The following is a 14,899-nucleotide window of genomic DNA, read 5'->3' as shown; positions in this document are numbered from 1 at the left end:
ACTCACTTTGTAGACCAGGCTGGCCTCGAACTCAGAAATCCACCTGCCTCTGCCTCCGGAGTGCTGGGATTAAAGGCGTGCGCCACCACGCCCGGCTGTTGTTTTGTTTTTCAAGACAAGGTTTTTCTTTTTTTTAAGACAGGGTTTCTCTGTATAGCCCTGGCTGTCCTGGAACTCACTCTGTAGACCAGGCTGGCCTTGAACTCAGAAATCCACCTTCCTCTGCCTCCCAAATGCTAGGATTAAAGGTGTGTGTCACCACACTGGCTGTTTTTTTGTTTGTTTGTTTGTTTGTTTTTTGTTTTATTTTGTTTTTTCAAGATAGGGTTTCTCTGTTTAGCCTGGCTGTCCTGGAACTGACTTTGTAGACCAGGCTGGCCTCGAACTCAGAAATCTGCCTGCCTCTGCCTCCTGAGTGCTGGGATTTAAGGCATGTGCCACCACATCCGGCCTTGTTTTTGTTTTTTTATAGCGGGGAAACTGAACCTGAGACCTTCGAACACCAAGTGAGTGCTCTAGCGGTAAGCTTTTGGTCCCAGCCATCTTTGCTTGCTTGCTTTTTTTTTAAAGGTTTATTTAATGTATATGAGTACACTATAGCTGTCTTCAGATACACCAGAAGAGGGCATCAGAGCCCATTACAGATGGTTGTGAACCACCATCTGGTTGCTGGGAATTTAACTCAGGACCTCTGGAAGAGCAATCAGTGCTCTTAACCCCTGAGCCATCTCTCCAGCCATCTTTGCTTTCTATTTTGAGAGGGAAAAAAAATTTTTTTTTCATGAAATTGCTCATACTGAGTCTAACTCATGTTGTAGCCCAGGCAATCCTCCTGCCTCTGTCTCCTGAATCATAAAAACCCATATATATATATATATATATATTATTGTTATTGATTATTTGAGATTCTTACACCATGCACCCTGATCATGCTCACCTCCTGCTCTGTCCATGGCTGCCCCTCCCCCATGACTTTCTCCCCCACCCCCCAAAACAGATGAAAGTAAAAAGGAAGAAACAAGCAAACAAAAACCAAGTCCTTTTGGGGTTGTCTATATACTCACCAGAGCATGGTCAAACCCCTAGTGGCCCCAAGGGAAGGTGAGTCTCCACCCGCCCCCGCCCCCACCCCTGCCCCCCAGAAGCCCTCAGCTGTGGAGAGCGAGCTACATTTCAGCATCCTTGTCACTTTGTTTTAGTTCTTGATAGAGCTGCCATTTTGGGGGAGTGGGGTTGGGGTGGAGTCTAGGGGTTGTCATAGAAGGCTTTTATGTTCTGCTTTCTCAACTGTGCTTAGTCTGGTTCAAGGCCTCTGGCTTCTGCTACACCATCAATCCTGGGCACCTGGGTAAGCCAGTCATGGAGGTCCTGAGGCTATAAGGGCTTGGTGCTAGACTCCAGCTGCTGCTGAGGCCACAGCTCCTGCAGCAGCCCCTTCCCCTCACAGGGAACCTGGGATCCCACTGAGACACTCTGAGCCCCTAGCTAAAGGACTTCCAGGTGCCAGGATCTTTCACCTGGGGAAATGAGTTTCCATCAAAGGGATATGGACGGCCACGCATCCTGCCTCCAACCTTCTTCCTTGCTTCCTACCTGGAAATCAGAGAGCCCCCTCTGCAGCTTGTGCTGTTGACCTGGCAAGTTTTATGTGAACTTGACACAAGCTAGCGTCATATGGAATCACAACTGAGAAATGTTGCCTTGGTTAGATTATAGGTTCAGCGTCCTTTCTCCCTCTAAGAAACCAATCAGGGAAAAAACAAAACAAATAAAGATAAGAACCGGGTCAGCAAGCACCTGAGATTCCTAGAGTGCCTCCCATGTTCATAAGGCATCTCAGTGCCTTAGCCTTCAACTAATGACCTCTGCCCACCCTGTGCTGGGGAGCCAGCCCCGACAGGGTCAGGTACTGGGGTGGGAGACAGAGGATGAAGACCAAAGGCTGATGACCCCTGGCCTTTAGTTCTCTCTTACTGTTCTGGGGGCCAGAAGCTCATGGAGTCTGGCAATCAACTCCTACTGATAGCAGCAGGGGATTAAGAAAAGAACCTTAGTTACTTGTGATCTTTACTCCTCAACGCTATATAAGCCAGAGACAAAGAAAAAGGATAAAGTCATGCGCGCACACACTCGACTGGGCATGACCAACTGTTTCATCGATTTCACAAGTGAACATGCGTACATACACTTATACCTATATTTATACGTATGCACGTACATATAGACAGACACATACAGATTGTGCATAGAGAGACATATATACATATATATACATTGGGTGGATGGAGCAGAGCCCCAAGAGCCACACTTTATTTTTTCTCTCCGCATTTATACCTTCTTAGACAGAAGTTCTTTATAAAATTACCTCATAGATAAAATGTTACACAAAAGGGGAGTTACAGAAGGACGTTGATAGTTAAGTTCACAGCAGTGTTTCATTCTCTAAGCTCATTATAAGTTCACAGCAACAGTTTTACATGGCCTCGCTTTATCACAGTGCACACCTGTAGCCTCATCCTTGGGCCTGACCAAGAGTGAATGTTTTTCCTTGATCACACATCTGTCCCAAGCCAGTTTCTCTTCTTAGTATAATTGTGAAGGCTCACTGGATTCCTTCTTATGCAGCCTTTACTAACAATTCTAATGAGGAGCAGGCCCATTCTATTCTTGATACTAACTTTATTCCATCTTTCTGGCAAAACGACTAAAACCATCTCCTTAACTTTCTTCTTAAAGTTGTTTGAATTAAATCAGGAGTTTTATAAAGTCATTAATTCATCTAAACAGCACTAATTCAGAAAAGTTTGTCTTCATGTTGATCTGCAAGAAGTTTGCTCAATAGGGTGGGCTGATACCCCGGAATCATTAGGCTGTGTAATAGTGACAGGAAAGGCAGATCAGCAGTGGGAAGCAATCCTGGGATGAGGTCTCTGGGATCCATATCTCTCAAAGCACACCCATCGCAGCCATGCAAAATGGTGGGCAGTCTCCAGGAAACTGATTTGCTGGCCATAACATTTCCAACATGGCTCGTGCTAACATTGGATATTCCTATCCCCTTCCCCAAAGCTATACAGCCCTCGATTCACCCCAAATAAAGTTGTTCTGTCTCCCCAAAGCTGATCCTGGAGTGTCATCATTTCCGTTCACACTCACGGGCCGTCCGAAACCCTGTTCGTTGACTCTGATCTCTTCATCCTCATGGGCTGGTGGCCAATGACCCTGGGAAGAAGGGAGACCCACAAATACCCTGGATCTGGAGTTACAAGGGATTGTGAGCTGACAGGTAAGTGCTGGGAATTGAACCCGGGTCTTCCAGCAAGAGTGGTAATCATCTTAACTGCTGAGCCGCCTCTCCACCCACAGTTCTCCCTGGTTCTTAATGATCTCCAGGGGCTAGCTTCTCAATCCACCCAGCAAGTACACAACGGCTGGGACCCGGGATGTGGCAATGAGCAAGACAGGCAGGGGATCCCAACTGTACCCCAGACACTGTTGCAAGTGTTAACCTGCTTGCTTGTTAATGTGTATTCAATCACATAGTCCAAATGCGGGTTTGCCAGTTGAACCCAAAGCATCAGGGAAATCCAGTTCTTTGCAACTGTGGGCAGCTGGTGGTACCGCTAGACAGTGAACAGCAGGTGGCGATAGAGCACAACTTCCTTGTTCTAACCAATTCCTCACCGAGTTCTACCTTCATTCCCAGCCCCCTTTAATGGGTAAGGAATTGGGAGCAGCAAACAGTTATATCAGTTACCCCAAGTGTGATAACCAAAAGAAAACAAACAAACAAACAAACAAGTCCTAACCTATCCGCTGATTATTTCATTACGTTACTAAGATTTCCTGTTTAAATGTATGAAGGAAGTTGACGGGTTCCGTAAGGATATCAGGCAGCTGTGTGGGCAGGCAGGACAGATGATCCCTCTGTCTCCGCTCACTCCACCCCCTCTTACCTCCTGGAGTTCACAGAGCTTACCTGAGGCCAGCTGTAAGGGATGCAGCGGGACCAAGTCAGGTCTTTGCCTCATCAGAAAGCTTAGTGTAACTCAAGACGCCCGAGTGAGTCCTGCTAAGGACTCCTGGAAGCTGACAGTCTTGAAAAATGTCCGCGGAAGCCCCTCTCCACTCCCCAAGTCTCTCACACACTGCAGAGTCGCCTGTCCCACCCCACACAGCATGTTGCCGTCACTGGTCAGAGAAGCATGGAGACTGTGAGGAAGATGATGGTGGCCTTGCTGGCCGATACAACTGATGAGCTACGAGCCTGTGGCTTCAGCAACATCCTACTCTAAGATTCCAACTTGGCAACCTCTTGCCATAACAATAAATAATTTTATCTTTCCTTGAACTTTGGGGGGAGGGGGGAGACAGGGTCTTCTGTATCCTAGGCTGACCTCAAACTTGCTTTGTAGAAATATTTATTGGGCCAGACATGGTGACTCGTGCTTTTAATCCTAGCACTCTGAAGGCAGAGGTATGTTGATCTCTGTGAGTTCAAGGCTAGCCTGGGCTACACAGTGAGTTCCAGGATAGTTAGGGCTATGTAGATAGATCCTGTCTCAAACCCACCTACCTACCTCTCAAAAAGAACTATTGTTGGGCACAAAGGAAATGTCATAGTAACAAAAGAGGCTATTTGGTTTAAAAATATGCAGAACAATTCTTTATTTGTCCATATCCAATAACAGCTTCAAACTATACAGTAAAAACAAACAGAATTAAAATGGAAAATAAATAAGCCGTAATCAGAGTTGGGTGTTTTGCGGTGCCTCTTCTGTCGACTCACGGGATAAACAACCAAGGAAAATCACCAAGGAGTCAGCCTGTGCAGCCGCTCAAAGGGGAAGGTGCCTGGACTCCATCCCTGAGACCCATACACTGGGAAAACAGGGCCAACTCTTGCAAGTTGTCCTCTGATCTGATCTCTACACTCATAATAAATCATTTTTAAAAATAAAATATGATAAAAGTTGTGCCAGGTGGTGGTGGTGCACGCCTTTAGTCCCAGTACTTGGGAGTTCGAGACCAGCCTGGTCTACAAAGTGAGTTCCAGGACAGCCAGGGCTACACAGAGAAACCCTGTCTCAAAAAAAACAAATAAAAATAAAAAATAAAAATAAAAGTTGTTTTAAACAAATAAAGAATACAGAAGTCTTAGTCTCCAGTGATGTGGCCGCTGGTAGTTGCTCTTGTTCCTGCAAAACGCTCTTCACCCATAGACCTCTGAAAGCAACCCTCATTAAACTCCCTGATTCACAAAAGCAACAAGAAAGAAGCAGAAAGGAAAAAAATCAGAGAAAGAACGAGAACACAGAAGCCTCGAACTGCGTGACTAGTTACCTGCAGAAGCAACCTGTTACCTTCACGGGTGAATGGAAACCATGTCTTGCATCATAAAATAATTCTCGATATATCTTAAAGGAATAAAACCCTATGTGCGCCGGGCGTGGTGGCGCACGCCTTTAATCCCAGCACTCGGGAGGCAGAGGCAGGCGGATTTCTGAGTTCGAGGCCAGCCTGGTCTACAAAGTGGGTTCCAGGACAGCCAGGGCTATACAGAGAAACCCTGTCTCGAAAAACCAAAAAAAAAAAAAAAAAAAAAAAAACCCTATGTGCATGTTCTCTGAGAGGAGTGTAAGTAGATACTGTATGAAGTTGTCGTGGTTTTTTTCTTCTCAATGTTATGAATTCTTCTTTACTTTCCAGAATAATTTGAATTCTTGATATAATAATATTTCTGCTGGTTGTGGTGGTTTAAGTGAGCCCCATAGGCTCATATATTTGCATACTTAGTCCCCAGTTGGTGGTGAACTGTTGAAAAGGATTAGAAGGTGTGTTGCCTTGTTGAAGAAGCTCTCTCTCTCTCTCTCTCTCTCTCTCTGTGTCTCTCTCTCTCTCTCGCTCTCTCTCCTGCCTGTGGATCAGGATGGAAAGCTCTTAGCTGCTTCTCTCGCCATGCCTCCCTGCCTGCCACCCTGCTCCCCACCACGGTGATAAACCCTCTGAAGCTTTGAACAGGCCCCCAGTTAAATGTCTTCTTTTATAAGTTGCTTTAGCCACGGCGTCTCTTCACAGCAGTAGAACAGTGGCTAAGGCAGGAGTAGACGACTACTTCTCAGACTTCTGGCTAAGACCAAACTTACAATGTGTAAAATGCACCCCAAAACCAAAGCGCTTAGATGGAACTATGTAGCATCGAGTGAATGCTTAGATAAGAGACAATTCCAGGAGCCCATATCAAACCAGACTCAGAGCAAATAGGTGAAATGAAAATAAAAACAGAAATCAGCAAGCAGAGGAGGCAGGAAGTCAGCGAGGCCAAAGGCTGGCTCGCTGCAGAGATTTAAGCAACAGATAAGTCCCACAAAACTGATCTAGGAGAGGGGGCTGAGGGAGGGGAGGGGGAGAGGGAAAGGGAGAGGGAGATGGGTCAGGGAGAGAGAGAGAGAGAGAGAGAGAGAGAGAGAGAGAGAGAGCGCCACAAATGATCAGTATCAGGACCAGAAAGGGACACCCTCATACTACAAAAAGATTGTTCAACAAAATTAATTGTCAAGAATTCATACTCATGTACTTGTGAACTTAAAGAGAATAGCAGAATTTCTTACAAACCACAAGCAGATAAAAAGGCTGAATGCTTCCGTCTGGTAATTAAATGCAAATCTTTGTACAGAAGTACCCCTGGATTGGTTTATTAATAAGTTGTATCAAACCTTCAAAGAGCAAGTAATGCCATTTTTTTCCACACAAATACCGTTTTTTGTTTTTTTTTACCATTGCAGAGAATAGATTTTATTTTACTCTGTTCTATGTGTATAAGTGTTTTGCCTGCAGTTATGTATGCTTGCTATATGTGTTCCTAGTGTCTGCAGAACAAGATGGGGACGCCAGATCCCCCGAAACTGGAGTTGCAGATGGTTTGAACCACCATGTGGGTGTTGAGAACTGGGTCCAGTTCTCAGAGTAAGAACAAGTGCCTTTAGCTGCAGAGCCATCTCCTCAGCTCCTGAGGATAGGAGTATTGGTCAATACATTTTAGGAAACCAAACCTGGCCGGATCATTATAAATGAGAAAAACTGCAAGACATTATCTGTCATAGACACAGGCACAAAAAATCCCAAAACTAAGAGGTCACGTTTTTCAATGAAGAAAACCATGTATTCTATCTCTTTTAAAGTAGGATGGTGCTGGTCCAGCGCTCAGGAGGCTGAGGCAGAAAGGTTGAGAGTTCAAAACCAGACTGGGCTCCATAGTGAGACTCTGTTCCTGTAAACCAGAAGTGGGAAAAGGAGGTGAAGGGAGACATGAGTGGGGGGAGGGGAGAAGATTGGGGCCAGGAAGAGCAATGCAGGTGGAGGCTGCCTGCCCTGCACACTCCCCTTACAAGATGTCATCCAGGGTGGAAGAATGGGAAGATCGCTGGTTGGAGGACAGCTGCCTTTCCAACGCCCCCAGCGGCATTTGTCTCCCTAAGTAGAGGAAGATGTGGCTGCAGCTCTTTTGAAACACATCCATGAGGTGTTTCTTAAACTTCTCTCCTATGAACGCGTAGATGACGGGGTTCACGCAGCAGTGGGTAAAAGAGATGACCTCTGTGACATGGATGGCCAGAGCCAGCCTCTGCCTCGTGGCACATCCATCCAAGATGTGCAGGTCGTGCAGGGACGTGAGGAAGAGGGCCACGTTGAATGGGACCCAGAAGAGTAAAGACACAATGACTACGGTGAGCACCAGCTTGATGGCTCTGGTCCTGTTGTGGTTCAGGCAGCCCCGCAGCTGCTGCAGGATCCTGACATAGCAGAACAGGAGGATGGAGAAGGGAAGCAGCAGACCCAAGGCGTTGATTTCAAAGTGGGTAAAGAGCTTCCACCTCAAAGACTGCTCGTCGTAAAACTGGAAACATTGTAGCATGCCGTCTTCAGAGGCCACTTGGTAAAAAACCATCAACGGGATGGTGGCTGTGACAGCAGCCAGCCACACTATCAGGCTCAGGGCTGTGCCCACACTGGCCGTCCTCACCTTGATGGCATAGACAGCGTGGACAATAGCCAGGTACCTGTCCACACTCATGAGGGTGATGAAGAACATACTGCTGAAAAAACCAATGTAATAAAGGCCAGAGACCACCTTACACATCGCAGTCCCAAACACCCACTGGTCCAGCAGGTTGTGGGTCTGAAAGGGAATAGACAGGACAAAGAGCAGGTCGGACGCGGCCAGGTTCAGGAGGTAGATGTCTGTGATGCTCCTCAGTTTCTTGCAGCCCACAAGGACTAAGATGACCAGGCTGTTCCCCAGAAGGCCCAGCACAAACAAGACGCAATACAAGATGGCCAGATACAACATGCTGCCTCTGAGGAGGAACTCTGAGTCACAGGGGGCGGTGAAGAAATCAGGGTAGTAGTCGGTCATCGTGACGTTGGGCTCCATCGTGTAATCCATCGAGGCAGGAAGACCTGGTCAAGCAGGCACGTGAGAGGTGCTGATGGCTGTATTCACAGATTGAAGCCCTTAAACACCTCCCCTTTCTCCCTGCGGCTCAATATCAGGGTGCTAGTGTGTGGCAAGCACTCTACCACCAAGCTGTTCTCCCTAGACCTTGCTTCCTTCATACAGGGTCTCACTAAGTGGTTTGGGCTGGTATGGAACTTGCTACATAGCCCAGACTACTACTCATGATCCTCCTGCCTCAGCCTTCTAAGTGGAGGTATTACAGATCTGTACCACCTTGCTCTCTCTCTCTCTCTCTCTCTCTCTCTCTCTCTCTCTCTCTCTCTCGTTGTAATTAGTCAATTTTGGTATTTTTAGATAGTCTCACTATATAGCCCTAGTTGTCATGGAACTTACTATATAGACCAAGCTGACCTCAAACTCCCAGAGATTCACCTGCCTCTGCTTCCCAGGTGCTGGGATTAAAAGTCACTGTGCCTGGCTTCTCTTTCATTTTATGGATCCACAAACAAAATACAGGTCAGGTGTGTTGATACACATCTTTAGTTCCAGCACTTGGGAGGCAGAAGAGGGTGGCTCTCTGAGTTCAAGGCCAGCCTGGTCTACAGAGTGAGTTCCAGGACAGCCAGGGCTACACAGAGAAGCCCTGTTTCAAACAAACAAAGTATATATGTATTCAACAGACAACATTTGTATACTCATTCCTATGCTGCATACATGATGTCTCATTTTGTATTTTGCTTCAGATGTATCTTATGATATTCTTGAATTTAGTTCATTCACTCATTGCTTCCATAAACCCCCAAAACGATTTAAAGTGCAATAGGAAAAAAAAAATGATCCCAATCACGCTCAAAATGAGAAGCACCGGGTTCACCAGAGGTAAGCCTGGTAAAGGCTAGAATTCAGTCGTGTCAAACACTGGGGCTAATATAGCTGTCTCTTGTGAGACGATGCCGGGGCCTAGCAAACACAGGAGTGGATGCTCACAGTCAGCTATTGGATGTATCACAGGGCTCCCAATGGAGAAGCTAGAGAAAGTACCCAAGGAGCTAAAGGGATCTGCAACCCTATAGTTGGAACAACATGATGAACTAACCAGTACCCCGGAGCTCTTGTCTCTAGCTGCATATGTATCGAAAGATGGCCTAGTCGGCCATCACTGGAAAGAGAGGCCCATTGGACTTGCAAACTTTATATGCCCCAATATAGGGGAATGCCAGGGCCAAAAGAATGGGAATGGGTGGGTAGGGAAGTGGGGGGCGCTATGGGGGACTTTTGGGATAGCATTGGAAATGTAATTGAGGAAAATATGTAATAAAAAATATTAAAAATTAAATAAAAAAAAAACACTGGGGCCAAGGAGATATCTCCGTAAGCGAGGTGCCTGCTAAGTAACCATGGAGACCTCAGTTCAAACCCCAAAACCCATGCTTGGCAGTGTGTGCTCGCAATGCCCATGCAGGGGAGGCAGAGACAGGCAGAGCTCCGTGGCCCTGGCCAGCCTGGCCTGCTTGGTGAGCACAAAGCCAAGGGGAGAGCGCCTGAAACATAGCACCGTGGCTGGCCTCTGACCTTCTGTATATGCACACACTCACATATTCACACACACACACACACACATAACACAAAATAAAACATTACAGGGCCTGGGGGCACAGCACATGCTTAACCTGAGCAAGGTCCTAGGTTCCCTTCTCCACACCCCACACAATGCAGATTCTAAGACTCCATTGACAGACATACAAGCAGGTGGGATTGAATGGAAGTTTTCTGTGGAGAAAGGTTGATCCCCAGAAGGTGCTGTCTTGCCTAATTTTTCCACTCCTATGAGAGTTTTCAGCCCTTTCTGTGTCCTGGAGAACAAGGGACATGCTCCTGTCAGTCACCAAGAGACACACGCGCTTGTGGGCTCAGGCTTTGGAGACACTCAAAACTCTTATGATCCCGAAATATCAGCCTTCTCCTGATCTCTCTGTAAGGAGATGAAAATGGTCCCCCGCACTGCCTCTGAGCCCTAACCCCAAGGATGCTTTTTACCAGGTACCTGAGCGAGCCTTTCTTCTGAGGTTTCAGAGCTGCCCACTCCTCTGCTGCATGTCTGCTGCTGTGCTGACTCCTCCTCCTGAGCACTTCAGCTATATACCATGCCTCAGCCAATCCAAAGGATGAAACAGTCAGAGCTACTTCTGACTTACAGCCCCAACCCCTCTGCTATTTGGGACAGTCCCACCCTGTCTCCAGAGCAATGGAACAGCGTGCTATGCAACCAGGGCTCCTTGACTCTCGAGCCTCAGTACATTCTTCCTGTCTTTTTCACCTCAGATCTGGGGCAGAGATAAGTAGGGGGCATCACCTTTCCTCTGGATGGTGGTATGGGAGGGGATCTGTCCATCTACTCTTGGTTCCTGTTTGTTTGCTTGTTTGTTTGTTTTGTTGTTCAAGACAGGGTTTCTCTGCAGAACCGTGGCTGTCCTAGAACTCATTCTGTAGACCAGGCTGGCCTTGAACTCTTGAGAGCCACCTGCCTAGGCCTCTGGAATACTGGGATTCAAGGCGTGCACCACTACTGCTCAGCAGAACGCTTGTTCTTAGTGTCTCTTACCATTTGCTTCTGTTGTTTTGATGTGGTCTCTCTCTGGTTTGGATCTCCCGAATTGGGCTAGGTTGGTTACCAGCGAGCCCCAGGGATCCACATAGCTCTGCCTCCCTGGGAACTAGAGCTGCAGGCATGTGCTCCCCTCTCTGGCCTTGGCACTTGGACACTCACTATTCAGGTGACAGCATGTTCCTCTCAGCTTCTGCTCTGTGACCCGTGAATCTAACTGTCTTCTGACGACGAGTGAGTTTATCATTTAGAGGCATCTCTGACACCTCAGTTCATGCCTGTAATTCTCCTCACCAAGAGGTTTTAACAGAGCTTGGGGCAAGCCCCGGTCTTTAAGACAGAATAGCGATAAGAAAATGTCAGTGCCGAGCTGACTGTGAACACCGGACTCTCAGGTGCTGCTGATGCTCGTCGGGGTAATGGAAAGTATGAATCCAACTCCATCGGTGATGTGCCAGGTCAGAGACAACTGGCTCCCACCCCTGCCCAGCAGGGCCACTCGCAAATCTGCCCTCTCCCTGTGTGTTAGTCCCCTCTGTGTAGATTAAGCTAGCCTGGACTTCCCTGTGTAGACTAGGCTGGCCTAGCACTTAGAGGTCTGCCTGACTCTGCCTCCTGAATACTGGAATTGCTGTCTTGGGATCTATCCATGACTTTGTGATGGTTTGTATGTGCTTGGCCCAGGGAGTGGTATTATTGAGAGGCGTGGCCTTGTTGGAGTAGGTGTGTCACTCACTGTGAGTGTGGGCTTTAAGGCCCTCACCCTAGCTGCCTGGAAGTGAGTCTTCCACTAGCAGCCTTCAGATGAAGATGTAGAACTCTCAGCTCTGTTTGCACCATGCCTGCCTGGATGCTGCCATGCTTCCCACCATGATGATAATGGACTGAACCTCTGAACCTGTAAGCCAGCCCCTACTAAGTGTTGTCCTTATAAGAGTTGCCTTGGTCATGGTGTCTGTTCACAGCACTAAAACCCTAACTAAGACAGCCTGCCAGTCTGTCTTTCTCCTCTCACCCTCGACCTCTTTCATTCTGAATGTTTAGTTCCATGGAAGTGAAGTGAATCACTCGAGTATCACAGCACAACGGGGAGAGACTGGGCAGGCAGGCAAAGTGCACACGGAGCAAGTGTAAGAACCCACAGTCCACATGAAAGGCCGAGCTCAGAGCGTCTGCCTGGGATCCCAGCCTGGGGAGGAGACAGACTGAAGGATCCGTGGAGTCCACAGCCAGGCATTCTGACAGAACCAAGCCCTGGGTTCAGTGAAAGCCTCTTTCTTAAAGGGTGGAGTAGAAATCCACTAAGGACGACACCTAGCCTCAACTTCTGGCCTTTACAGGTTGTACATGCATGTGCACATCCATGCACACATACAGAAACACAGGGGCAAGGGCGTGCACACATACACACACACACACATACACACGCACAGTCACACAATCACACACACACACAGTTACACACACACAGTCACACACACTCTCTCACACACACACTCACACAAACTCTCTCTCTCTCTCTCTCTCACACACACACACACACTCTCATACACACACACACAGCTATTTGGTGGTAAGGCCAGAGCCTACACTGAAGTTTCATGAAGCACAGCTCAGGGGGCCCCTCTTATTAACCTGCATTAAAACTAAAAGACAGATAACATTAGAAAAAACTCTTTTAGGATTATCTGTTATGAAAATTCTCAGAACTGAGATGGAGTGGCTTGTGTGACCCTAATGTGACATAAAGGAGCCGGAGAGTGGCTCCACAGGTAAGAGTGTCACCGGCTGCTCTGCTTCCAAAGGACCTGAGTTCATTCCCAGCCCCCACATGGCTGGCAACACACAACTGGCTTTAAATCCAGTTTAGGAGATGCTATGGCCTCTTCTGGCCTTCTCCAGTACCCAGCATGCATGTGGTGCACAGACAGACACACGGGCAAAAGACCTGTTCACACGAAATAAATCTTTAAAATCTTTAAATCTTTGAAAGCCAGACATGTTGGGACCACCTGAGGAAGAAGGATGGGAAAAAATTAATGAATGAATGAACCAAGGAAGGAAGGAACAAACAAATGAACCACAAGGTTGCATTGGAAGGGTTCTCACATACTCCGAAAGGCACTGACACAGAACTTCTGCCACAGATAGAAAGAACGGCTCAGCAGTGCAGAGTACTCACTTAAAAATCATGAGGACCACAATTTGGTTCCCAGCACCTGTGTAACAAGCCAACGTTCCTGCAAAAGCTTGTAACCCCAGCTCTAAGAAGAGCAAAGATGGCATGGTTTCTAGGTTTGCTAGAGTCCAGCTGATCACAGAAATCATGAATTCCGAGAGAGCCTCTGCTTCCGGAGGAGGCAGAGACTGGTACCTCCTGCCTCTACTGACCTCTACAGGACCACTCAGATGCGCAAACATGCATGCATGGGTGCGCATCACACACAAATAAACTCTTTTAATAAGGGATGTAGTTTTATTTTTATCTCTACATTTGTGTATGAGAGTAAATGTCACATGTGTGCAGTGCCCACAGAAGCCAGTAGAGGGCATAGGATCCCCTGAAGCTGGAGTTATGAGCCACCCTGTGAGTGCTGGGAATTAACCTTGGGGCCTCTGCAAGAGCAACAGCCTTCTTAATCCCTGACTTGTCTCTGTAGCCTTAAATAAAATAAACCTTGCTAACAAACCACTGTCCAAACCACACCCCACACAATGCCCCCACAACCTTACAAAGAAAACATCGCTACAGAAAACAACTGGGACAGCTTTCCCTCCACTTTGGGCTCAGCCTCAGACTGGCAACATTAGGATTAATCCTTGAGGCCAGGGAATACTGTTTCTCAGTATCTTACTCAAGCTTCATTTTTGTGTTTCTGGATTTGCCACGCTCCACCCTCATTATATAAACTGGTGGTTACTGTGAATCTTGCTGCACGTTGTAACATTGTACTCTTTTCAAATCAGCACTGCTTTTCTTTGGAGTAGGCCTCTGTTTGCTATTTACAGTAACACTCTCACTTCCAACTACAAATCCCCTAGAATTTGCTTACAAGAGTTTGCAGATGGAAACCTGTATTTAACAAAAGCTCATACAGAGATAAATAAATAAAATTTAACTGAAAGCTCTTGTATTATCAATAGTAGAACAAACTTATCAGAAAAGTCTTTGCCATCTCATCAGTTTAATTTCCCACATAAGTTACAGAAGGTCTGACAGATCAGCCCGGGGAAAGTGCTGTTTATAGCGATATTTTCACATATCACTGAAGATACAACCACAAGACGACAAGGTTGAGTGTGAAAAACAATGGTTAATGGCAGGATGCTGATATTTTAGGTGCTTTTTTCCCCCCAAGAGATTTATAGCGCATTGTATCCAAGGAAAGCTGATTACATCTCTCGCCCTTGAGGCGGACGGAGCACAGTGGACTTTCCTGGGGTACCTGGTGCTCCTATTTCGTGGGAACTAAATAGAAACTTAGGTAGGGAGGTTTTGACACTCACTTATTCCCAAGATCCATTTCCTAACACTGTTTTATTTCTGTCACTGTGATATAACACACTGACAAAAGGCACCCAAGGAGACTGTCATCATTACTGTTCTATTGCTGTGAAGAGACACCAGGACCACAGCAACTCTCATAAGGAAGGCAATTAGAGAGTTGCTTACAGCTTCAGAAGGTTAGGTTAGACCATTATCATGCTGACAGGAACAAGGCGGGCATGTGCTAGAGAAAATGGCTGAGAGGAGAGAGAGAGAGAGAGAGAGAGAGAGACTGGCATGAACTTTGGAAACCTCAGAACCCACTGGTCTCTTTCAACACCTCCTCCAG

The 14,899-nt window shown here is 47.0% G+C and overlaps 1 protein-coding gene across 2 annotated transcripts; it reads right to left on the bottom strand.

The window, feature by feature from the left end:
- Positions 1–7,362: 7,362 nt before the first annotated feature.
- On the bottom strand, positions 7,363–10,544 carry Ccr8 (C-C motif chemokine receptor 8). 2 transcript variants are annotated; one of them, XM_021173377.1, is made up of 2 exons: positions 10,496–10,543; positions 7,363–8,460 (listed from the first exon to the last, which is right to left on the bottom strand). In XM_021173377.1, the coding sequence occupies exon 2, from the start codon at positions 8,444–8,446 to the stop codon at positions 7,385–7,387; it is 1,062 nt and encodes a 353-aa protein (XP_021029036.1). In that variant the 5' UTR covers positions 8,447–8,460; positions 10,496–10,543; the 3' UTR covers positions 7,363–7,384. The 2 variants fall into 2 exon arrangements, with proteins under 2 accessions (XP_021029036.1, XP_029336931.1); XM_029481071.1 differs by having other exon boundaries at positions 7,369–8,460; positions 10,503–10,544.
- Between the last annotated feature and the right edge of the window lie 4,355 nt (positions 10,545–14,899).

Source organism: Mus caroli, chromosome 9 (genome assembly GCF_900094665.2).
Source record: "Mus caroli chromosome 9, CAROLI_EIJ_v1.1, whole genome shotgun sequence".
Taxonomy (NCBI): domain Eukaryota; kingdom Metazoa; phylum Chordata; class Mammalia; order Rodentia; family Muridae; genus Mus; species Mus caroli.
This window is presented reverse-complemented; position numbering and strand designations above follow the sequence as displayed.